This window comes from Ischnura elegans, chromosome X, assembly GCF_921293095.1.
Source record: "Ischnura elegans chromosome X, ioIscEleg1.1, whole genome shotgun sequence".
NCBI lineage: Eukaryota > Metazoa > Arthropoda > Insecta > Odonata > Coenagrionidae > Ischnura > Ischnura elegans.
This window is the reverse complement of record NC_060259.1, coordinates 40214034-40240632: the sequence shown is the minus strand read 5'-3', so window position 1 is coordinate 40240632 and position 26599 is coordinate 40214034. Positions and strand designations below refer to the sequence as shown.

The following is a 26599-nucleotide window of genomic DNA, read 5'->3' as shown; positions in this document are numbered from 1 at the left end:
ATTTAATATGGAATTTTCTCCCTAGTACGTATTGACCATATTATTGGAGAATAATCTTATTTTGCAGACTCGGCGTCTGCGCCTCGGGCGGCGCGCCGTGGTCCGGATCCGGAAAAGGCGGGCTAAAAAAATTTTTTCGACTTTGTTGAAATCCGCTTTGACTTTGCTTAGATATATTGCGTCAATGTAGCGCTATTTCTAAGGGAAACGTGCTTTTTACGTTTTTTCGAAAATTACGTCTTTTAGATTTATTTCTGGCTTTACGTTGACCATTTTATTGGAAAAACAATTATGCTATATTAAAAAAGACATTATGCTACCATAAAATCTGTAAATCAACCTTTTAATGACGTTGATGATCTCTGTAGGAGTAAGTAAATAGGAGTCAATTTTTTCGCAAAAGTTAGCATAAAGGTTGAGTTATACAAAAGTGAAGTCAATGTGCGCGGATTTGTAAATTGGTGACAAGAAAATATAGTAGTTTAAAGACATTAGTAAAAACATTTGCTTCAAGATTTTGCAAGTAACCGAATATCAACTATTTTTGTGCCTATTCGCCGTGCGCGTGAGCGTCGACATGCGAGCATCGCGCAGCGTAGGCACGTGGTGAAATGTGCCTTCCTATGATCCATTGACAAGAATTTCCAAAAAAAAGAAGTTTAGCATTTATATATCATTTTCTGTTTTATTTCTGTCCAAACTTACTATGTGGAAAAATAAAATAATTTCGGCGTCCGATGCTAAGCGCAGTTGTGACGCTGGGAGAGGAGGAAAATATTTTCTTCAATCGCTACTCACCGTCAGAGTGACTTCAATCGCATTTTGGAATTTTTAATGCAATGGCGAGAGGCTGTTTGCACTGCTATTTGGAAAAAATACCACGAGTTTTCCTGTCTTCCAAATCGAATTGGCTATGGTGACCCGTTACCTGAACAAGTGATGGACGAGTATTTAGGTGGTCATTAGGGCGGATCGCAAAAATCGATTTTTTTCAAATCCATCTGGCCCAATGAAAAAAAGTTGTGGGACCGATCAAAAATAAGGCCTGAAAAATTTGAGACCTGTACGTGAACCCCTGACCCTCGCTCAAATGCAATTTAGGGGGGGAAGGTCAAAATTCGGAAAATATATTATTTAATGGCCATTCTTAATAGATTTTGCCGAGTTACTGCCCTTAAGGGCAAAAATTTCGTGCATTTTGACGTATCTGCCACCGTTTAGCCACAAAATGCCTAATTTGAGTCCGCGTCCGCGAAGAAAATATTCCAACGCCCACGCAACGTCGCGGATACCAGAGCCGCAGGCCGATCCCTTCCCCTCCACGCTCGCTTCTCCCCCTCCCACGCCTCTAACACAGCAAAATTCATCCCGCGCATGCTGCTGGGAGGTCGTTTATCTTTGATAATATAAATCAGAGGGTGGTAGAAGGTAAAAAACGATGCGTAGTGAGACGACTTGTCCCTTATTTGGCGCCTCGTCGGCGTTAAACAAATAGATGTCACCAACTTTTAGAGAAATGATGAAATATTTTTAGACCTGCGCACGCAGGAAAGGAGACTACGGTCTTGAAGACGCCTCTCGAGTGGCTATGAAGGTTTGGGAACTTAGGTTATGCACTTCTATTCCGGTATTGTCCGACAGCTGTGACTAAATGGATGAATAAGGGTGAAGGCCGCCGGCGTACCCTCCCCGCTCCCCTCTCGATCGCCCCAGATGCAACAAAATTCACACCAAGTGCGTCTTTCTTCGTTATTCTTACTAATATTTGATGTATCAGCATCGTCCAGTGAGGAACAATCACGAAGGAATGACTCAATTACCTGCTTTCCGGTCTGTATTTGTTATGTTAGTGTCATTCCTCGTCTTTTGCTGCTGTCAACAAAGTTTTGGTAAATTCTTTCGCGATTCTCTCGTCCGTATGTATAATAAAAGGAATATTGAAATTTAAATTTGAACTTTCATCAATAGATTTTTAAATTCCACAGCGCTAAGCTCAGATATAGCCGAAGGAACCGGAGTCTCTCTCCAATATATCATCAGCCTTTATGTCGATATTAAAATCCAGCAATTAAAAAAATCTCGGATTGGTCGCCAAACGCATCTTTGCAGAAACGCAAATTGGGTCCCTAGATTACCCTCCCTACGTTTATGTCGCAAATCCAAGTCAACATAGTGCAATTATCAAATAGACCATTGTAAGGGATGAAATACGATTTGATGCTTTTCCGGCGAATGATGTGGGTAAACTCTTTTCGGGGTTCAACAAAATTTATCCCATAGGATGAGCCCCCAGTCGGAGCTTGAAATGTCGGCCATTATGGAAAAATTAACCCGGTGGGATACCCGAGAAGAGTCTACCCACACTTCAAGGGATGTTGGAATTATGCTTGTAGCAAAGGGATGATGCCTCCTTTTTGGGCGGTATTCGCTTGGTACCATCATAATCAAATCCTTTTTAATTTTAGGTATCTACTTTTTACTCCGAAAGGAATCGATAATCGCAGATTTTATAACTTTTGCTAATCCTCCGACGAGGGAGGCAAACCTCCAAAAGTGGGACCCTGTTTCTTCAACTAACACAAAATTCCCCTCTAAACTTGTATTGATAAGTCCTCTTCCCTTTTTTCATCAGACAAGAGTATAGTCTTTCATTCCCATAATAAAAGGCCCTTTAATGACACCTCTCTTTTCTTATTCACAGTAATTAGCATCTTTTTCTGTCTACATATGTAATTCTGGTTCACTAGCTTTGATATATCATACGAAGTTATGACTTTTGCGTCAGCTAAAGTTGCGGGAAAGATCATTGCTGTTGCTTGGTTCTTGCATAAACCTCTATCACAGTTGGCAGACGCATTTTCCCCGAAGAAGTTCCCATTTGAGGTTATAGTCCTTAATGTTTATTTCATGAGGAAAGTAGAGATACAAATCGGCTAATTTCTCGCCAGTTTAATTTTCTTCGGATGAATTGGTGAAGAAAATTTTTGATACTATTTTCCCGTACAAGAATTGACGATGATGACTCAACGCTCTCCTACGATTCCCTTTTTTCCTCAGGTGTCGAGTTTCTTTAGGGTTCAATCCAGCAGCCATCATCTTTCTTTTCGTCAGATTGTCTCTCAAAATACTTCTCATTGGGGGAACCTTATGCTCCTCCATGCACTTACACACAAAAATATCGCATAATTTAAAAGGTTCCTTTAAAATTTTTTGAGTCTTATTCTTCGATAAAACCCTTCTTTTGGCCTGTTACGATTTTCCGTAAGTTTTACTACTTCCTGTGGTAACGCTAAATCCATTTAGTCACATTCATAATGGAAGAGAAGCGCGTTACCATAGTTCGCACACCTTCATAGCCACTCGAGAGGCGTCTTCATAGACCGTAGTCTCCTGCGCAGGTCTAAAAATATTTCATCACTTCTCTAAAAGTTGGTAACATCTATTTGTTTAACGCCGACGAGGCGCCAAATAAGGGACAAGTCGTCTCACTACGCATCGTTTTTTACCTTCTACCACCCTCTGATTTATATTATCAAAGATAAACGACCTCCCAGCAGCATGCGCGGGATGAATTTTGCTGTGTTAGAGGCGTGGGAGGGGGAGAAGCGAGCGTGGAGGGGAAGGGATCGGCCTGCGGCTCTGGTATCCGCGACGTTGCGTGGGCGTTGGAATATTTTCTTCGCGGACGCGGACTCAAATTAGGCATTTTGTGGCTAAACGGTGGCAGATACGTCAAAATGCACGAAATTTTTGCCCTTAAGGGCAGTAACTCGGCAAAATCTATTAAGAATGGCCATTAAATAATATATTTTCCGAATTTTGACCTTCCCCCCCTAAATTGCATTTGAGCGAGGGTCAGGGGTTCACGTACAGGTCTCAAATTTTTCAGGCCTTATTTTTGATCGGTCCCACAACTTTTTTTCATTGGGCCAGATGGATTTGAAAAAAATCGATTTTTGCGATCCGCCCTAGTGGTCATGGCTGGACCCAAGAGAAGTGGGAAAGGGCCCTTAGTCGGGACATTTTGCTATCTCACACTGGTACACCATCCATTTCGACTTCATGGCTATTCTTGAGGAGGTTAGACTGCAAGTGAAGCTGCACGTATTAGGAGATGTGGTTTTTACACTTCAACTGCTTTCATTTGGATCCGGTTGATTGCAGGTCTGCCGCTGCAACGGATTTTCGCAAAAAATTAAAACATATCACATTTTTTATCATGCGGTCCATAGGCGGATCTAGGGGGGGGCACGGGGGCACGTGCCACGCCCCCCAGACCCTTAAAAATGTGAAATATTTTTAATACGGTCCCTTTATCATTGCGTTCGTTTTGCATTACGAGGTATCCTTGTGCCCCCCACAGAACAAAATTCTGGATACGGCCTTAAGCTTATGCCCCCCCCAGAAAGAAATCCTGGATCCTCCCCTGATGCGGTCCGACCATACCCCTAAAGTTATCCTGGATATGGTTGGATAACGGTTATACCTATTTCTTAACTAATCCCAATTTCGGTCGGAACTTTTTGGTACTCCTCAGTTTCTTCTTTTCTGTCGATGCCCACCACAAATTAACAAGTTCTCTATTGGCTATAGTTATCGTGATTTGTAGTGATCTCGCAAGGAAGTTTTAGTGTTTTATAACTATAAATCTTGTGATTCGGTGATTCATTAATTCCTGACAACCACAGAAACAAGTATTATTGAACTGGTACACTGGGCTTCATTGATATATTAATGCTCTATGGAAATACACTTCACGGCGCAAGGCCAAACTAATTTTTATAATTGCCATCCACAAAAAATCCTTTTTTCAAACAGGGAACTTAAATTTTACATTCGGTTGCCAAAATTAATAGCATCGTGTTTTTTCAGCAAATTGCTGCGATAATGATGCAACTTTAAAAAACGCATCTTTTACACAACTTTTCTGCTGTTTTTTAATTATATTTAATTCAACGATGTCCTCTTTCTCTAATTTCCAACCGGTTTGCACTCATTTCCACGCCAATTTTCATTCTATCATTCAACGTTAAAGTTTTCACTTAAATTTTCAATAATAATCAAAATATTTTACAACTTATTGGCAGTGCAAAACGAGTTCGCAAAAGAAGTATCATATATTTTCTTATCAATTCATTTGAAACCTCTTTTCGGGTAATAAGGTCTATTGACAACTATTCGTTCGAAACGCAACTCATTTTTTTACGATTTCATCTAAAACGGATCCTCATTATACTAATTTTCCTAGAAGTAAATAGCTTTAAATCAGAGGAATGCGATATGATAAATGGTTGGCATTGATTCTCATTTTGTTCTAATGAGTTTTATGAGATAAAACTCAAGCGAAGCTTTCGTAATTCCTGTCATATTACTCCAGGGAGGGTTCTAGAAGTTTATGAAGGGGGGCGTATGGAGGAAATTTATACTTGATTCTCGATGAGAGCATAAGCTATTGCATCAAGGCATGTTGCAGTATCGTAGAACATTAGATTTATATTCATGGTTTTGAGACTGCATTGAACCAAGTCCTACCATCATAGGAAATAGGGTAGTTTCCTTCATCAAAGAAAACGAAAGGCATTGATTGCGATTCGTTACCCACCATTAGTGTATTCATAATATACAAATTATTTGGTTTTTGAAATACCGGTTTAGACGAATGGCAAGGGTCAAATTTTATCCTCATTTGAAAAAGGCCAGATTGGCGCCCATGCGATTCCACTCCACATGACGTCACAGGGACCTAGTTTCTACACGAGAGAATAGGAGTTATACATCGTCTGAGGTTACCAATGCATGCATGAGGCACAGAGCTCAGGGAAACATGTCTTAATAATCACCTATTAAAACTGGCTAAGGTCGGAAAGTTTTCTTCGTTTGATAAGGTATCAATAAACCTTTTTTAAGCCAAGCGCTACCATCCAGCAAGGTACTCAGCTACCCGCTAGCAGCCTGCGACGTATCAGCGCTAAGCATCGCCTCAAGGTCACCTCACCGGGCGGGAGGGGGAACCAGAAATACGACGTACGGAGATATTTCCCGGCATTCATACTTAAGCGTCGCGTTTTCGCGCGCTTGAAATTTTTCACTTTTCATTTAATCGCGAAAAATAGATATTGTCATTTAAAAATCTAAAAGCGTGAAATACGTACTCCAGGAGTAATAATCTTTCGATTAAGGCAATAAAAAAATATTAGGAAACCACCCTATTATTTTCAAAATATACCTCTTTTTCCTTCATTCTAGTTGACCTATTTTTTGCTTTCTTTGCTCATTTACAGCCTTTCTTTTTTCTACAGTATAACCAATTAATTAAGATAAGAATGAGTTGTATCTGATTAGTCATTTAATACCGAATGTACTAGTTGAACAACACGAAGCGATTAACAATTAGAGTAATATTTGCAAAACTAAAAAAAACTTTATTCGTCTAAAAACTTTTCTAGGAGAAAGGCTCTTGCCCTTCTCTCCCTTTGAACCTCGCGGTATTACCTACTTAAAAATACAGTAGAATGATCATTTATTTATTTATTTATTTAATTGCTTTAACAGGCAAAATGCCCATATTACCATATAAACACATTATCAAAATAATAAATCATCTACTTAAATCGTTCATTTTCCATTCCACTGGCAGTTTTACAGTGCAATAGCAAAAGTCGGAGGTTAGCAATCCAGCATTTTTATATTGATTTAAATATCGTGTGTTATTTTGGAACAATACATCTCTGAGGTCTAATAAATTCAAACATTTCTTCTCGCCATTATTTCCCAAAGCTGACGTCACACTCAAACAAGCTTCGCGGTTCAAAACTTTCGATTGGTTGAAGCGTTGAAGGTACATGTCGCCATCTAGTTTGCAAATGCCATGAAAAAATTGAGCATCGGTCATGCGTGGTGCCTGGTGATTGTTGCCGATTGAAATTTAAAAAAGGTAATGTTAATTTCGCATTTAAATTTTCCCCATTTGATACAGTGTTTTTTCACACGGTAAACATATTTTTTCAGTTGTTTTATCTAAAATACTTGGCGTTTGGCTCTCAGTGTTATAACTAAATCAAGAAATTAACCATGCCACTGTTGACGGACAAATTCCCAGCCCACGTGAGGGAGGAGAATTCTTAAATTGCTGTGTAATTTCACTAGACTAATCTGTAACTACCACCCGTATTGCTATAAAGTTACATATTCATGAAATTGCTTATATGTATTCCCTCGAGAGACCGATGCCATTGAAAATGTGTCATATTTTCTTGTTGATGTGCCACTAGAGTCCGATCTGTATTGAGTTGTTTGCCTTACTCATTCTATACTAGGTGTTATTTAAGTGATGGAATTTATTTACATCTCTCATACTTCTCAATGGTTTCCTATTTCTTAACTCTGAACTTAAGCCGGTGGTTTAGGTGTTAAATATAAATGTGTGGCTACCAACATTTTATTAGTCCCGAATGTGTGTTTAGGAATTCAGTAATCAAATTTTCTTTTCGTGTTTGTATTTAAGACGAAAAATGGGGAAAAGAAAAGCTGAAGAGTCAACGCAGTACGACGTTATTGAAAAGGAGGAAGTTAGTGAAAAGAAAGGAAAACATAAGGATGGTATTAAGAAGAAGAAGTTTTCTGATTCACGCAAACAAGAAGCCGCTAGCCAGGATGATCCGGAGGAGACGTCGCCACAGCATGGAATAAAGAGGAAGACTTTCGAAAAGACGGGGAATAAGCCAAGTAATATATACATTTCTTTTTTTCTCGTAGGTGGGCTGGTAGCTTATTGATTATATTATAGTTTCAAAGTATCTTGGAGTTCAAGGCTTTCAGGGTCAATTTTGAAGAGTCTTTATGCTCTTGGTGAATGATGGTCACTGTTTAAGGCCACTGTCAATGTTCAGACTTAGGTTAATTTACCTATCACGAGTGTGGAATGCAGAAGAATATAATTTGCTTTAGCAATCAAGTGTCTAATTTAAATTGGAATCCATCTGCTGCGTTGCATTTTGAATTTGCAAGTACTATCTAAGTAGATTTGATGGAGCTATGTTTTGGCATCCTCTAATGAGCCTTATCGTGGCCTTAAGCAATGTTATAGCAAGGTTTGAGGGATTGAAACCCCTCTCAAGGGTGGGTTTGGGAGTCTGAGGGTGCCTTTATAGCTCAGTTTTGGATAAACGCTACAAGAGCTTCTGCATTTTTTCCTGTCACAGCTCTGTGTTTCGAAAAGGATTGAAAGGCGAGAAGCATGGCACCCTATAGTCGGACATGCCACTTTGGCTAGATGCATAGAAAAGAAATAGAAAACCCTGCAATTTCACAAAAAATATGCCCGGGAAGGCTGTAAATTTTCAGTGAGAGAATCACCTGTGGGAATAAGAGAATTATAATGCAATATTAATGACAATTGTTTTGCCTGAGACTGCATGTAATAATTGATAGCCAAGAATTTTGCTTCAAGAGAAGTGGAAAATAAAATTAATTTCCAAGTGATGACGTAATTTAGTGGGCATCATGGCATGAATTTGGATAAAGCGCAGTGGCATTCATGCGGAGGAGCAGGCTTGGAGCTAGCAATGTTGTTTAGACAAGTTGTCCATACTAAGACCATGCTCAGACTATTCTTAGCATAAACATGTAGCATATTGCTTTCTAACTCGTATTTTACTAATAATTCTGATAGAAGTATCACAGATTTTATACGAGATCTCTGCCCAGCTTCAGCAGGTGATCAGCCTGGCATGCTGCCAATCAGTCAGGAGGTGTGACCTCAGCAGACTCTCGACACTGCCCTTGATCAACAATAGCCAGCGTGGCAGGCAGACTTGAGTCTTCTCACTATACAAAGCTACACTGGCCTATTGTTGCAGATCTTTCTTTGCAGTTAACAGCCCAAATTTTACTTGCAAATTCAATTGATGGGTGTAAATGAGGGTCATACAAAAGTTCAAATAACATGAAAGTCATTGGCAGTCTAGAACCACTTGTACTGTAATAAGTGATATCAGAAACTTTTTGGTTTTGAATTATGTAATAATTTAAAAAAATTGGTTTCTGTTGCTGCTCACCATAATAATGTGATCTATAAATAATATAATACTGAATAATAAACTGGTATTCATTGAATTGTGATGCTCTCGTGCGTACATGTTTATTGCTAACTGTGGTGTAACATTTGTATGGTATATCCATTCAGGCATTGCCAAGAAGCCGGATTGGGGGAAACTGAAAGAAAAGAAGAAGGTTTTGAAGGTAGAAAGGAAAAAGAAGAAATCTATGTTTGAACTTGGTGTGAAGGCCAAGCAACTTTGGGAGCAACTGCGAAGGAAAAATTGCTCCAAAGAGAAAAGCATGGAACTGGTGAAAGAGCTGCATAGTTTGCTTGTCGGAAATTATGCTAAGGTAAAATTCATCATGAACTATGCACTTTGATTAAATGAAGCAAATTAAAGTATTCGTATTAACTTTTCAATTGCTAATTATCATACATAAGAGATTTTTGATTCCTCAAAGTTTTGCTCTTGCCTGGAACTGATTAAATAGGTTCAATTCACTCTTTAAAGGCGAAATTTACAATGGAAGTAGAAGAGCAACTTTTTTTGATGGATATAATGTAATAAAAGCTAAATGGCTTGAAATAATGCTGTGTTATTTTGGTAATGGCTTGAATGAGTTGTCTTCCAAGTCGCACTTTGCTTTAGTACTCTTTCATTCTTTTCTTTTTTTGTCTTTACCTCTGCCATTTCAACTTTCGCATGTCATTATCAAAAGAGAAAAGTAAATCCTGATAATCATGGATAAACTTTGAAACTGCTTGAGGTTAACAAAATTTAAAAGAACTTCATAGAAATTGATGTCAACAGCTGTAGTGAGCAGCTGCGTATTGCACTTTTTTGTGGCGATTGCATTGTAGCCAAAGCTCATGTGACAAAGCGCAGTATGCAGCTGCTTCCAACAGCCGTTGACAAATCAAAGAATCTTGCTACAAAAGCCTACATTTCAAGCAAATATTAGAAAAACTTCATTTATTTGCTTCGTTCCACTTCTGAATTCCATTGAGTGCTTCCACACATCAAGTTTGCCTAGGAATTTTCAATGAGCACAAACTTTGCGCTCAATGTATAAATTTCTTTTCTATTGAAAAAATTGTTGGTTGTTAGGGCCAATAGGTTTTCCCAAACCAGTCTTGTGTCATGAACTATCCCCCTAGTGTCAGATTTTTTTGTTTTAAGTGTTGACACTAGAATTTGTGACAGAGGGTGTTGGTTTTTTGGTCAACACATTGTATGCTAAACATCCCCAAGCAAAGTTGGGCTATGATTCCCTCTTAATTTTAATAATTATTTCTCTTAATCTCTTGAAGGCTGTGTTTTCTCATGATGTTGGCCGTGTGGTGCAATGGCTGCTTAAGATGGGTACCCAACAAATACATGAAGAGATAGCAATGGAGCTGAAAGGGCATTTGGTGGAAATGGCCCAGTCCAAGTATGGAAGTTTTTGTGTGAAGCAGTTGTTGAAAAGAGGGTCCAAGGAAATAAAGAATGCCGTTATAACATCGTGTTTAGGCAATGTTGTTAAGCTAATGAGTCACAGGGTGAGAATTTTGGTGAAATATAATGGGCTTGATATGTATTTGTTTTGAAAATAGAAATAATTTCATTTGAGAAGTGAAAGCTGTATTAATCTATAAGAGTCATTATTCATACTCTTAAGTCTGTCATTGTTTATGATTTGCACTGATGTTGGCTTTGCATTATCATCCAGTACGCAATGTTCAATCTTATTTGGAGTTTTTACCTTAGCAAAGTTAAAAAGTGCCATTTGTGATGAGTTTTCCAACAGTAATCAATGATTTGTTTATTTTATTGTAGATTTCTTCTCCACTCCTGTCCAGCATATACTCAACTTATGCTAACAGCTTACAGAAGTGTCATTTAAGGCAGGAATTCTATTGTGATATCTATAGAGTAATGAAAAATGATGAGGTGAAGAGTTTGAAGCTGGCGTTGGAGGTGTCTAAGGAGATGAAAGAGGCAATTTTGGGGACGACCAAAGGCAACTTGCTGAAAGTCATCAACAAGTAAGGCAATTTTACATTCGATCATCTGAGAGTGCATTGTGATATTTAAATGCTTTCATTAACCCTTGCCTCTGCCCCAAAATAATCCCTTATTTGTTATCAAGTGCTATGTGTAACTCAGTAATTTATCTGTGGTTGTGAAGTGCCTATTGGCGATGTTTATACACTTGGTCTAACATTTTTAAAATAGATATTTTTACCTTACCTCGCTGAAGTGGTTGGGTGAGGTATTTCCTTCGTTTTCAAGAGTTGCTACTCGAGTTTAAATTCTTAAATAGTCTGTATGAAGTTGCAGAAAAGGAGGTCACTTAACACTTCAAAAATATTGCGTTTGTTTTAGGGATGGAAGTAGACTATTACCTTGTCAAAATTCAACCTTTGGACAGAAATAACTGCTATTGCGTCTCATTATAAATCCCTTTGCATCTTGCTGTGTAATCATTTGCTCACATCCTCACGTCATTCATTCTTATCTCTGAAGTAATGACCACCTAGAAAGAATTTTTCTCACCAAGTCACAAGTAGAGGTGTAATGAAATGTTGTTGCATTATCTGTTGGCTGTTCATGATGCATGCTGTAGATTTGTATTACTTTTTTCCAAGTTTTTATTGTAAAAATCTATCTCATTGAGACAAGCATGCCAAAATGTTTTCTTTGTCACCTCTGATCATGTACCATGGCCTCTCATTACCAACCTTGCCCAACTCATATTTTCTAAGTCCCACTCCAGAGTAAAGGCAATACTTCCCTAGGCTGCCTTTCCTCATGTGCAATTTTATTGTATAGCTTTTTGCTGTACTAGAACTTAAGTGGATAGTTTTAAATAAGAAATTTCATGTTAGGCAGTCCATCTTTAATTTGTGTTTTTCCAGAGTAATGAGTTACATGAAAGGTTCTTATGATAGTTATCATATCTATCATAACATTTATGTACAAAGCTATACATCCTGACGTTGTATCCTATCAGATGATGTGAATACTCAAATAATTTGAGAATGGTGGAGCTGAAATATTTTTTATCTTATCAAACCACCCTTGGCTGGCTAAAAGATAAAATATTTCTTGCTCTTGGTCTATGTTTTTGTAATCAATTGTGTGTTACAAATTAATGGTTTGACATGCAAGGAAGGATATTCATGTCCCCGATCTTTTGTAAAAATTTCCAATCATCTGCCAGTAGAAGCTTGTGTTATCGGAAACTTTCTTACCACATTCAATAAAATGTGGGCTTGATCTTAAAACTGCGTATATTATCTTACTGTTTGGTTTGACAATTGTCAGTATGGCAGAAAGGATTTGTTATCATTTTATGATGAGTCTAATTTGGTGTTAACACTGTAAGAATTGAATAAGGATCATTTAGTGATCGAAACTAATGCGTTCAATGAATGAAACTAAAGAAAAACTAGCATTTAAAGTTACATGACAGAATCTTTTTATGTTTGATTAATTTTACCAATGACAACTATTTGTCTATTTTTGACTTCTGGATTTCATCAGTCGTATTTTTCTTGATATTAAAGATGTTCATGTAAATGTTTTCAGGGTAAGCATGTGAAATCTCAAATATTGAATAACTTATATCAGTAGAGGTTTTTGGATGCTATTCGTGTAAATCTCAAGGTTAATCGTTTTTTTACTACTATTCCATGAACTATTTGTGTCCTTAAGCTCCAGTAGCTAGATTTCTAGTCTTACAATCTGTGCAGGAAAATTTGCTTAGGAGATCTTAGCCTGTTTTCTGCCAGGAGGGGCAGAGCAGGCTAGAGAACCTTGGCTATCCCCTCCCAACCCTATATTAACAAATGGACACATTGGTAGAACTTCAGATAATTGCTGAAATTATTTGATCAGCCAAAATCTATAAAGCAAATGTTGTATAAAGTTTGATTCTAATTTTATGATTAATTTCAAAGATAGTCTTCTATGCCAAAGGAAATCTGTTTATATTTTTATTTTCTTCCTCTTTAAAAAACTCAATTACAATAAAAATCATCGTTGCGGTAGGAGCTCAATGAATGAAAAAGTAGGCAATCATATTTCAAGATGGAAAATAAACAATTATCAATAATGTGACGCACGTTTTTCATATAACTGCAGATCTCCTCGGGTAGATTTTCAGTAATTTTGGGTGTGTAGCTTGCATAATGTAAACTTCAAACCACTTCCATTCCTCTACTAATTAAGTCTGGAATGCTCGAGAAATGGAAATTGTACAATGTGGCTGTGAATTCAGTTGCATGAAATCACCACATATAGTTATTCCAAGTCAGGTAATGAAAAATTTGCAGAAGAAACTGGCAAATTATTTGACTAGCTCTCACAGGATTAGTGTGAACGCAGCCAGGCTCTAAGATGGCTGAGAGAATGTATGGTCGATCGAATGATGTGTTTACTTCTTCCCTGGGACACGTCACTTTCTTTCTCATGGTAAAATGACCATTTTACGTTTAAAGTTGAATGGCACAAAAATTACTTGGTATGCATCTTTTGCAGTAAGCAAGGTATGGTTGTGCAGTCAACTAAATCCTCAGGAAAATCACTGTGTATATTGTTTGCATGGTATGGCAATGTATTAGTATTTAAGTGATACATGAAGTATGTGTTCTTACGATTACTACTTATCTGCCTGCCCCTGTCTGGAGTGCTAGCTTCAGTGGATGTCCCTATGGAGTTTGTTGCCAGCAGAACCCTAAATATGTATTTATCTTGATGACTTTGTAAATCTGTAATGGGTTTTCATTCTTTTCTTGGCATTAATCATGTTTCATAATGGAAATGCCTTGCAAGTAAATATTAAATAAACTAGTACTTAAGCCATGTTACTACGTATATGTGTTCCTAAGGTATTGCATGAATTTTTTATTTGTGTTTTTGAATGAGTTAGAGTGAATGAAGTCATTGTTTTGAGCATTCATGTATGCATTAAAACCAATGGGCACAACTTCATAACCATTGTATGGCACAATGATACCAGGAGATGCACATTGCATCCATAACTAGTGTTTAAATATTTGTCTTTTTGCCAATGAACTCTATAAATTTCTCCAATTTGAATGTATTGAGAGTATTTAATTTATTAAAATATTTTTTTGTTTTTCTCTTAGGGAGTTGGTGGAGTCTCAGCTGGTGAACACTGTCTTGGGAGAGTATATTTCTCTCTGTAGTGAGGCGGATAGGTCAGAAATAATATCTACCATAAGTAGTTTTCTCCCTCTGTTAACTCAAACTAAGGAGGGCGCAAAAGTTGGAATGATGTGTCTTTGGCATGGTACCCAAAAGGTGAGAAATTGGGAAACAAATGACACTCATGTAAAGCTTGTCTGTGTCTGAATTGAACTTTTATTTAATATTGATGCGCAACCTTACTTTAAGATGTGATTCAAGTAATAAACATGAAAACAAGTTGCATTGGGATGAATTTTTGTGCACATCTACCTATTTGGAAGTTTTTCTTTCATTATATGTTCCATGGAAAGAAAGTACTAATAAAAGCAGCACTTTTAGAGTCTTCAGGTTCAAATATGGCTGAAGTTATGAAACTAAATTCATGTGTTAGATGTGCATTTCACCTTATAATTTTAGTAAATTCTATTTTGAAAGTACTATCTTGCAGTTTATATTACTATATGATTAATCAATATGCTTTCATGTCACTTGTACATTATTTTTATCCCATTTGTTCATAAATTTTACTGTATTCTGTTATTCCGAGGTGTGGTGAAATTACAAAAAATCAAAAATAATTGTGAGGATTTAAAGGCCTCGACCAGTATTGAAAAGAGAAACATGAAGGGGCATGACAATCATCATCAATTTCTTGTAAATCTAGGCGTTTCGAGGCTTTATCTTTATACTTAGTAGTATTGTTTCATTCTTCTCTATTATCACTTAATACTCAATGTGAAAAACCACTGATCTTGGTTGAATGGATTATTATTCAATTTCATTATTCCCTTATGTGGTAATGACAAAAGCCTTGATGCAACTGTAATGAACCTTTTTCCTTTTATATGTCATGTATAAGTGACAGTTTTTCGATTCAAAATTTTAAAAGTGGTGGTTATTGGTTTCAGTTGCCAAGAACTTTGGCATAATACAATTCTTAGTTGAGGCAATGGTAGCACAGGGCACTGCAATGCTACAAGCTGATTTGCGAGCATTAATACAAAACTGGTTGGCATTACGCTAGAAAATTTTCTTAAAATACACACAGCAATAATTGGAAAATTATCAATAGGGCCATTATATATATGGCTAGGGCCATGTGTATAAATACTTTATGGGTGCATGGATAATGACAATTGTTAGCAATGTTTTACTATTTGAAGATAATCTGTTATGGTTTATGAAGATACCAATTACATATCCAGCTTATGGACAGGATATCTTTTGAAGACTTGTTCATTGGTTGGCTGTAAGTTGGAAAATATGCCTGTTGTACCAAAGTAGTGCAGCTAAGTATTAAGCTGTCACAGTCTAAAAATATTAAGTATTCTGAGTGATGTGGTTTTTTTTAGCACAAGCCAATTTTAAGGCCAATTATGTAAATCTAAGTAGCAAAATTCTACTTTTATGTGATACATTCTCCTATGTTCAGCAAAATCAAATATGCAGTAGGGGTGCTTTACTGCACAACTTCAGACAAATTGCCATGTTAGCATCAAAGTAGTGTCTGTGCTACCACAGCCAAGGATAGTTTGAAAGACATCACATAAAATGTGGGTCTCTTTAGTTGAATTTGGTGCGAGAATATGAGAGAGGTTTCGCAGGACTTTCTTTTTCTTGACTACATATTAACTAGTTAGTGAGCCAGAGGTTGTGAAGTACAGAGTCATTATCATAGACATCAAAATGATGCTGTTGAAATTATAAAATAAAACCTTGGGTTGAAATTCAATGCCTTGTGTGAACTTTGAATTGCCATTTGTTACTTTTATTGTGGTTTATGATTGCAGAGAATCGGACTGCTAGTGGATGGAGAGTCTATAGTTCATCATATATTCATTGTTGAATTGCATCAGATATAACATCAATGCAATCACTTTTCCCAAATTCAGTATGGCTGTTTCAAGGAATGAGTTTCTATTCTTTGAGATAGGTTTCTTAAAATCTTTAAAAGGATATTTTTTATAAATTTGGTAGTAATAGTCATTATTCAGATGTTCTCAAGCATCTGTATTGTGGTAGTTATGATAGTCCTTCATTTTTTGTTCCCAGTTTTGCCATTCAAGTAGTATTCTGAGGTAATGTCTAATCCTTTTCAACAATGGCACAATATGAGCTTGCCGTTATCAAAAAATATTGTTTCCTTTTATTCATGATAGAAACTATGAACATTCTCTGTTTTCTGGTATTACTTCTTAATGTTTTGTGTTCTCATTTTATCTTCACATATGGGTGAATTTTCATATTATTTTACTGTTTTCTTTTTTAGGACAGAAAAGTTGTCGTCAAAAGTCTTAAAGGATCTGTGTCACAAGTGGCCCTCTGTGAGCATGGCTACCTGGTACTACTTAGTTTATTTGACTGTGTAGATGATACTGTTCTAGTAAAGAAGGTAAATTGACTTTACTTCATAACTTGACTTTATTTTTGCTACTTGCTATAGTTGAAGATACTTATTGACCTTGCTGGTTCTGGTGGGAAACTTGACCGGCTATGCATTTTACTTTACCATGTGTATTTTTAGTACTTTCTTCGAATAACAGAATCTTATATTACTTTCAGGCATTGATATCAGAATTGCTTGGAAATATTCTGGAAATTGCCAAGCACAAAAGTGGGAGGCATGTGTTTTTATACCTGGTTGCTCCAAGAGACCCATCATATTTTCACCCTCATGTTGTGGAAATGTTGAAATTAGGAGATAATAATGCTCACAGGTATTAATTAATGTGTTTAATTATTTTTATTTTTAGGAGCAAAGTTACTGCGTAGAGGAGGCCTTAGTAGATCTGATAGAAACTTAATTTATGCTTACAATTCGATACGTCCACTGCATAAACACTCAACAATCGGCCACGGAATAGAATCCGCTCATTTAGTACTATAAGGGCTATCTAGATGAGCGGATTTGATTCAGTAGGTGATTGTTGAGCGTTTATGCAGTGGAGGTATCGAATTAATTTACTTTTTAATCAATGTTCAAAAATTTTCATAGTGCAGTGATGAACGCAAAGGAATTCTTTTAGTCCCTAAGCTTTCAGTAGAGTATCTGTACTCATGGTCATGAGTAATAGCATTGGAAGGCTATCAATGCCATTGAATGTATTATCTAGGTTATAAATTTTGGTTAACAGCTGTAATTATAGCCCATATCCCGATGAAATTGGGATACCATCAGTGTTACATTTGGCAACTTTAGTGAACCAATTAAAATACAATGTGATTGGCTGTGCATGCAGTGGCCTGTAGGAGAACTGGTGGTCAGGGGATTCAATTTTATCATCAGTGGCACCTTAATTGTTGTAAAATTTCTAAGTTTTTAAAAATATTTTTGGAGTTAGCTTCAGTTATCTGGCATAAAGTTCGCCTTTCTTGGATTGTGGATCAACCCATGTATGTAAAGTGCTATATAACCATTATTTTAAACAGAAAAGAAATGTGGAATTGGTTTTGAGAGTTCAAAAAGTGAGATGACATAAAATTCAAGAATGCCTGAGTAGGGATCTCCATATGTTCTCGGCCCCTCCAGGGCATGGCGCAAAGTCACTGGGCAGCCCTACGATGACCATTAGTAGATTCCTGCCATTTATAGAAACCCATTGCTAAAATGTATATTTCATTTAAATTAAGTATCTATTATTGGTATGTAGTAACTTCTACTATGATTTTGAGGAGTGATTTTATTGCAATTCCATGGCTTAGCTATTATTGAGAATTTGGTGGAAAATTGCTCTTAATGTGCTAACATGGAAGTAGTAATTATTTAAGAAGTTTTAGTCATCATTTTTAAGGAGTACTCAATTAATGAGAGAAGATTCTTTCTATTTAAATATGAGCCAAACTCTCAGTTATTATTCTCTACATGTTTCTTCTCAATCTTTTCTTGGTCTTTGCCACCTCACAGTAAGAAGGCAACAGATGTCAGAAGAGCAGAGCTCCTGAATGCTGTCTCTGAACCATTGCTAGAATCTATAGCTAAAAATGTAGAAGAATGGTTCAGTGATAATTCCGTTGGGATGGTGGCTTTGGCTGTACTGAAAGCTGGGAAAGGTAAGCTGTATATTATTTTTATAGCTTTTATCCTTTTTATATGATTGAATTTGTAACTCAATAATTTCTATTCTTTGAAGGTGCAAAGTTAAAGGATGCATTTGAAGCTTTGGCTCTCCACTTGTGTAAAGAGAGTGAGGATGACGAGGAGAGTACAAATCCGTTGGAAGACCCAGGTCTACATTTGATTCTGAAGAAATTGATCCTCTATGACAAAACAAGGCATGAGGAAAATAGTGAAGAAGGTTGGTTCATAGTACTAGCCTTTTAAGAATATTGTTAACTGGACAAATCTTGGAAAAAGCTGGTCTATTCCATGAAAGCTTATTCTCTCGGGTTCTGCTTGGTTCTGCTGGCTAGCTATATTTACAGTCTTTGTTGCTCAATTTAAAAGTTGTTGCATTGCCTTGACAAATGCCCCCCAAATGGAGGAAATGAGGGTTGAGTATTGGGGTATGACTGAACTGAGCAACTTTGTCATCATTTGTAGAGCTCCAGGGATGGTACAGTATAGGCCTGCGAATCTGCTTGCAAAACCCAGTTCCTCCTGGCCCATGTGCACCTGTGCCCAACCCTTAAGTCAAACCCTTGATTGCCCATGACCATTTTAAAGAAATTCTGTAAAAGAAAGAAATTTTGTGAGAACTCTGAATTGGTGATGGGGTTTTTCACTTCAGGACCGACCTGTGCCAGTTGGACCCCCTCAGAAATATTCACGAAATGCAGCAGTTAGCATTCAGGTTTTTCTCTTATGTCTTTAATAATCTCATAGGAAATTGTGTCTGGCAGGTCAGCTTTTGCAACTGCTTGCAGGCATCCAGAGAACACTTATCCCTGCATTTATCCTTTTAACTTGTACCTCGTGACTAGATGGTTACTCTGGGCAAATAAATCATAACTCCCAAGCCCTGGTGGTTTTCCATTTTGTTGCTTTGGAATATGTATTCAGATCGTGATGATGGGAAGGGTAAAACTTATTTCTATGAGTATAATCACACTCAAAAATAGTGTCTGGAGGTGCAGTGAAGATACCTATGGTCAGTGATAGATTTTGGCTAGTTGCTCAGCTTGGTTACTTTTGGTCATGGGAATTATGAGCATGTTTGCTGTGCTCGGATGTAATTTTGCATATGATGAGGGTAAAATTTGGGCTGTTGCTGTGAGCTGAAGCAGACTATTCAGGTGCCCATATTTAATTTGAGTGCCTTAAATTTTCAGATTAAACCTGAAGAATTTAATTGAATGCTTCTTAATTTCGCTATAATATTTATATTCCAGTTCTCTTCGGTGAAATTTTTCTGTCGACACTTGATGAAGATTCCTTGGCACGGGTGATTTCAAGTAATCGAGGATGCTTCATTTTGGTTAAGTAAGTGTCTTTTATTGTCCTTGTTCATCGTAGTTAGTTCTTCAGCTTGTCTTGACCTTTTTTTTTTCTCTTGTTGCCTGGTTCTCATATTTACTATACGTAATTTGATCCTTTGGTCAGAGCCTTTCAAATACCGTAGTGTTGGTACATGTTGCAAATGAGGTATGAGAACACATTTTTCTTTGAAAAGGATTATCTGTGCATACCACACTTTCATTGTTGTCAGCTAAGTTTGTGGTACTTAAATTCTGTAGTTCTGTGGAGGGATTAGTGTGTTCCGTTGATTGGTTCTCAGTTCCATTGGCTCTTGAGCTAATAACTAGAACCAAAGCTCTCAAGAATTGGCACCAATAATTAACAAAATGCGAATTAAAAATTTTTTCTCTCTCTGAAAGTGAAGGGTTAATGAAAGCCTGGTAATGTACGTTTACTATGACTTTTGAAGTCCTTTAATGTAATGGGAATCTTCTATAAAACAGCAAAGGCTGGAGATACTTAATGTTGCCCTATTATTTGTTTATCAAGAGCTATGACTAGGGACATGCAAAAGTCGCAAATGCGATAACGCGAATTTTAACGCGAATTCCGGGATTTTCCCGCGAAATACGCGATTTCCGGCGTTTTCCCGCGAATACGCGAATTTCGTATTAATTGCGATTTTCTCCAATTCATGGGCGATTTTCACTAACTCAGACGCGATTTTCACAATTTTTTTCTTCTGCTCATGCTCCTCCCACGAAATTGTTTTTCGAGGCGTACATTTAAGCCGTAATATTTTCCCTGCATTGGCCGCTTTTCGACGCGACGAATTTCCATGGGCCGCCGTTCACGGCACAGCGCCGTGAGATGTCTCGTTTGAAAGTGGCCTGAATTTCATGGAACCGTGCCGTGAACGGCGGCCGGCGAAAAGTCGTCGTGTTTGAAAGCAGCCTCAAGATAGCACGATGTGTATTTCACGCCATAAACGGCGCACCACCGGGCCGGATTGAACCTTGCCTTGCTGACCGTCAACAACGCCGTGCCGTCAACTGCGCGATTCGACTCGCTTGAAGACATGCATCGAGACCAATGGTTATTTGAAAGCACAGTGCCGTGCCGTTGACGACGGCCAGAGCAAAGCAAAAGCCTGAATGCGGCAAAAAGTGGCTGTGCGCCGTCTATTCCGTGAAATACTCACGGAGCTACATTGTGGCAGCTTTAAGCCAAAACGACTTATCGCCGGCCGCCGTTCCCGGCACAGCGCCGTAAAATTCAGGCCACTTTCCGACAAGACGACTCTCTGGATTTCACGGCGCTATGACGGGAACGGCGGCCGCGGAAATTAGTCGCGTCGGTGAGCGGCCAATGCCGTGAAAAAATTACGGCTTAAATATACGCCTCGAAAAACAATTTCATGTAGAGCAGAAGGAAAAAAATTATGAAATTTGCGTCTGAGTTGGTGAAAATCGCCCATGAATTGGAGAAAATTCATGATTTCCACAAAGAAACACACTCGAGGAAATAAGGCGACTTGTTTGTCCGGAGGATGTCTAAACCGCATTCACGATGTCCACAAAGTAGCCAAAACGCCATGGGAATCAGATGGTTGACTTAATAAAATTACTGGAGGGTTCAAACTATCCAAATACTCACATTCTATAAAGAGATAACCCTTTCGCTGCTAATGACGAAAATATGTGGCAGGACGTTTCTTGACCCGGGAGACGAAAGGCGAAAATTTTCGTCTGAGATTTTCCTACGCAGGCCTAATGCCGAAAATACATTTCCTTGATCTCCTCCTTTTATGACATTCGTGGGTTCGCAAAGTCTTAGTTTCGGGACCCAACACAGGCCAACACCATGGACTGGCAAAATCTGTAACTGCCGAAATCCGGAAGCATGAACCTAGACCCTCGTCTCTTATTACCCCTCTTTTTGGCAAGGGACCGCAATAATACAATTGTTCATTCAGTTAGTTTGCAAAATAAATATATGGTTCTTTCTTAAAAAAATATAAGCGAAGAATTGAATTCTTTGTCTTTTGGCAGAGTTTACAATTTTTAAATGAAATTCTACCATAAATATTAGCTTATATCTCGATTTCACTATAAAATCATCATGGAAATTGTTAAGGCATTAAATTCGTTAATGCTGACGGTAGAGCTTCATTCAAAATTTTAAAATTCTCAGAATAAATCGAGGAATTCAATTGGAAGTCTGCAATTTACGTGCAAGCAACAATCATCCATATAGCTAATTCACATAAACAAAGCATGAGTTGACAGCGAACCAATGATGCTGGTAGGGTGGTACACGAAAGGAGGGAGACCAACTACCCTCAGAGTCCAAGATAATGCAAAATGCCCACTAGGAAGGATCAGAAAAGGTTGGTGTTGAGAGTGTTTGATTATCTGCAAGACCTTTCTTAACAGATGTCCAACATAAATGCTCCATACAGAGGGGACCAAGGAGTCTCATGGAGCGCAGTCCTGCATTCATGTTAAGGAGAGAACTCCACCATTTTGAAAGAGTTAAAGAAGTTAAAAATGAGCCTCAAGAAAATTCATAAGAGTACTTTTTTAGATAAAACCACTTATTAAATCTGCAAAACATGAAAACCTCTAAAGCAGCTGCTGTGAAGTCAATACCTATGCAGATGGCTGAAAAAGCGTCAACCAAACTTAGTTCTCTTATGGTAGAAGACCTAAGCAGAAAAATAGGTATTTGAAAAGATCTCAGTTTTTGATCCCCAAGAAGTTCCGTCTACAGACATGAACCCTGACTTAAAAACAAAAAATTCATGGCCTGGAATCAATGGAGACAGAGAAGTTGATGTTGGGGTTGGGAGGATTACAGAAATTACTACAAAAGCAAAATTCCCAGAGTTCAGTGGATGTAATTAAAGCAATCCAGGAGCTCAAATGTCTGAGACATCCTTTGCATCTAAGTGCCTTTAAGCAATTTGGATCACTTCTGCAAACATGGACTGAGAAAGATTTCTTTCCTGCTATAACGCTGTGTTAACAGATAAGAGAACAAATGTAAAAGATGACAACTTGATCACAATAGCAATATTTCATTTGAAATTACAGACATTTAAAAGTAATTTCTCTCCAAGTAAGCTAGATATATGTATATGCGAAGGATAAATATGTAAAATAGGTTAATTCAGTCAATACTCCATGTATATTATTGCTTTAATTATTCCCAATCAATAATATCCTAAATTTAGGGCAATGGGTGGGCCACTGGAAGGATGGCTCTCAATCAACATAAATTATTTTGGCTTTAAAATAACACCGATTTCAGGGCAAAATAACATCGCTTTTGCAGAAAAATAACACCACTTTTGGCTATAAAATAACCCCACCTTTTGCATGTCCCTAGCTATGACTGTGGAATAATACTTCATATTTGGCAGTCCAAATTCTTCCCCAGTGATTTTGTGCAATGCATTGAAAGCTGGTAAAATGATGCATTAATATTGTTCGCTGATTTCCCTAGCAATGTATTCCCTGGTTTGATTACCTCAAGGTAGAAGATAGAAATTATGCTGATCACCAATCCTTAACAAAGTGCCATTAACGAAGCAGAACTAAGTGAAGCTGAACATAATCCCTTGAAATTATTGAAAATTCCACAATTTTTGTGAGAGCTGAAACGTTTCCGGCAGAAAATTTTTGGCACAAAGCCCATTGTATCACCAATTTTAGATTGGCACCCCTTTGTGCGTGATGTTGCACCACTGTCACTAATCGCATTGTCTTGAGTTCACAATACTCTTGTCAAAGATGTTCCATCTTTGTCAGTTATAGAAAAAGTATGTGCTGCACAATCATCCTGCGATGTTTTTTTTTCAAAACATTAGTTAGCATTGTCGATTTGATGGGAAATTAAGTAATAGTTCCATTTGTTGTATTGATGACTGTTATGAAGTAAATGCGGAAGTTAATTGGAATAAAGAATGTAATTTTGCTAGAAACATACGGTGTAGCATTGCAGTTTAAACTTGCAAATTTTAACCCAATGCAAATCATTTAAAGTTTTATGTCTGCACAGCTCTAGTTCATTCTCAAATTTGTGATAGAGTTTTAGTCATGTTGTAGTACGTACTGAATGAATTGTAATGCAGTACTCTCCCGATTATCTGGGCTAATGATGGGGAGGGATGGCACGAATAATCGGAAAATATGAATAACCCACACTTTCACTTAAATGTCTTGCAGTGTTCTTAATTTACCTATAACAAACAATATATTATTATTTATGCAGGTATTCTGTTATTTTAGAGTGCTTCCCCAACTCATTGGGAACTTTCTTCGCCAGTTTGCAATCTTTTTAGCGGTGATAGCATGGTTGTACTCGTATTATTAATGCTCCATGTAAGGTCTGGTTTCGAAAACCACACATCTGTCGCTGTGTGATCACGGATACAGAAAAGTGGTGTGCACGAATGCTTCAAAACCACTGCTCAACGTCGGAAACTACACTGTCAGGCACCACGCCACGTAGTCGCATCTTGCACTAGTATCCCGGGTTGCAATTGCTGCAGGACGTGTATCCGTGATCATGGAGCGTGGTTGTGCACTGCGAGGCTTAGAAAACAGGAACACGATGCAGCTAGCTTGAGATCGCTTCCTTTTTTACGAAGCGGATTCTGACAGAAATAATGAGCCCGGTGTATCTAGTAAAGAAGGTAAATCGCCTCGCCTTAATGCAGTAATTCCGATGATTTTGCGTCGGTTTTTTTTTGAAAGATTGCGGAAAAAATTGAGCGAAAGTGAAATTCATGCACGGTTAATCTGCAACCCATATAAACTGCAGCCAGATAATCGGGAGTTTGCTGTATATAGAATTTCCTGTAGTCGTGTAGAAGTCATCAAATTTTAAAATAAACGTCCATGTGCATGAGGTTGTTAAATTCAAAGAAGCTATCACTCAGTGTGTTCAAATTTTTCTTTTTCTTCCAGACTGTTGGAAATTGACATCCCAAACATTTCAAAAATGTTGAAGAAGAAGTTAAAGGGAAATTTAAGTGATGAATTAGCTAAACTGGAATCCAAAGGTGGTGAAGTATTGAGGGACAAATTAAAAGGGTGACCAACTGTACAAAGTTCTATTGTGCGTAAAAAATATTAAAAATATTGCATTGATTTTATATTGTTAATACAATTGTACTGAGTAAATTTTGGAAATGATTTCATGCTCCCATCATTTATTTTTCCCTTCCAGACTCAACCCTTTCATGCCCTCTCTGACATTTAATTGCTTACTAAAATACTGAACGTATACAGTATGTTAAGAACTAGTTATCTACTTACTATTCCATACCCATGAACTCTGCCAAATTAGGCATCATCACTTTCCTCAAAACTTTGTTGAACCTCACAACTCTTGGTTCAGTTCTTTTGTTGTTATTCAAACATCTATTGCAGTTATAGGCTTTTCAGACCTTCACAGAAAAGTAGTTAATCTTTGCAAAATTCCCTTCAATTATTAATAATTTATTCTAGTTGGCATGTTTCACTGAACTGAGGCATCATGAGGACTGAATACATATTTGCCATTGCTAATGTTTATTTTGGGTTATCTGTGGAAGTCAAGGAGTCGGGAATGATAAGGAAAAATATAGTCAATATCCCCACTCGACCTCCCATGAATAATCCAAAACAAACCCTTGCTTAAGTGGTGCTCCAGTGGTGAAAAACATGTTTAGTTATTTCTCAATTTAAAATATTAAAGAATCATATTAGAGTCATGAAATGATTTGTGTGACTTATTCTCATCGTCCTTAGTCAACAATCCTAAGATTGGTTTGACGCGGCTCTCCATTTCTCTCTCCTATCTGCTAACCTTTTCTAGCGAAGTATTTCTTCTTTTGTACGTCCTTTATAACCTGTCCTATGTAACTCAATCGGGGCCATCCCTTGCCCTTTATTCTATCTTCATTTGTTTCTAACAAAATATCTCGAAAGTGTATCCAACATAAAGTCCGTTGCAAAATTGAGTCAGTAGCCACCCAGACTTTGCATATGATTATGTGCATGTTGCCTATGGCAAATTGCCTGGGTTCTGCGTATTGGAAGTGTCATGCGTATGCGTCATGGACCCTGAAAAGTAAAAAAAAAATGGAGGAAAAACAGTTAAAAATTAAAGTAACAGTTGGTAAATTGTCTATGAGTGCTGGAATCTCATAAACACATGACTTAAAAGATAAAAGGCATTCATGTAACAGCCTTAAGGACTTTATCGTGGTTATGGTGTTGACACATTTTTGCATTATGGTCTGCAGTGATAAGCAATATGATAATTTATCCATAAACTAACTCTTGCTTTTTCCTTGCTGAAAGCTTAATTATGATGAGTGTTTTAAATGACAATGCCAGCTTGCCTGAGGTATTTTTTTCTGTAATTTCACTTGGGAAAAATATGTCTGCTGCATCGTACGGAATTATTAGCCTTTCTCTTTATCTCGCATGCCTGCGACACTCTGATCCTCTGCTATTGGAATCAAATCCCCACAGTGTGACTGCTGTCACTTCCTAAAAACAGCAACACTTCAGCTCAAAATCAGTAGATGATTTCAGAAATTTACCTCTAAATAACTCTTTATTCCTTACCCAAGGTTTTATTATGACCCTTCAATCAAATTATGGGTGGGGAGCTCTCTGAACGACATTTTAATAATGCAAGTCATATTGCAGCGGAGCAAAAAGGATATGCCTCAACCCTGCCACAGCTACAATCTTGGAACACATGCAGATTACATGGTCTCAGTCAGTGGTGCTGTTATCCCCCAAACCCCCCCCCCCCCCCAGAGCTCAGATAAATTTTTAAGTTTAATCAATTTCACTTAATTGGATTAATATTACTCATAGAATAGTGTAAATTTTAATATAATATCCCTCAGAAGGCCGTAAAACTCACAATTTTGAATCATATATCTGATATTCCCCTGCACCTC

At 37.5% G+C, this 26599-nt stretch overlaps 1 protein-coding gene across 2 annotated transcripts; it reads left to right on the top strand.

The window, feature by feature from the left end:
- The first annotated feature begins 6844 nt into the window (after positions 1-6844).
- LOC124171088 (pumilio homolog 3) lies at positions 6845-24833 on the top strand. 2 transcript variants are annotated; one of them, XM_046550234.1, is made up of 12 exons: positions 6845-6934; positions 7505-7725; positions 9185-9390; positions 10352-10582; positions 10860-11068; positions 14177-14351; positions 16507-16629; positions 16800-16954; positions 18142-18287; positions 18368-18532; positions 19566-19656; positions 24606-24833. In XM_046550234.1, exons 2-12 carry the CDS (start codon positions 7512-7514, stop codon positions 24733-24735), a joined length of 1845 nt encoding a protein of 614 aa, XP_046406190.1. In that variant the 5' UTR covers positions 6845-6934; positions 7505-7511; the 3' UTR covers positions 24736-24833. The 2 variants fall into 2 exon arrangements, with proteins under 2 accessions (XP_046406190.1, XP_046406191.1); XM_046550235.1 differs by lacking the exon at positions 6845-6934 and adding an exon at positions 7114-7133.
- The last annotated feature ends 1766 nt before the right edge of the window (positions 24834-26599 follow it).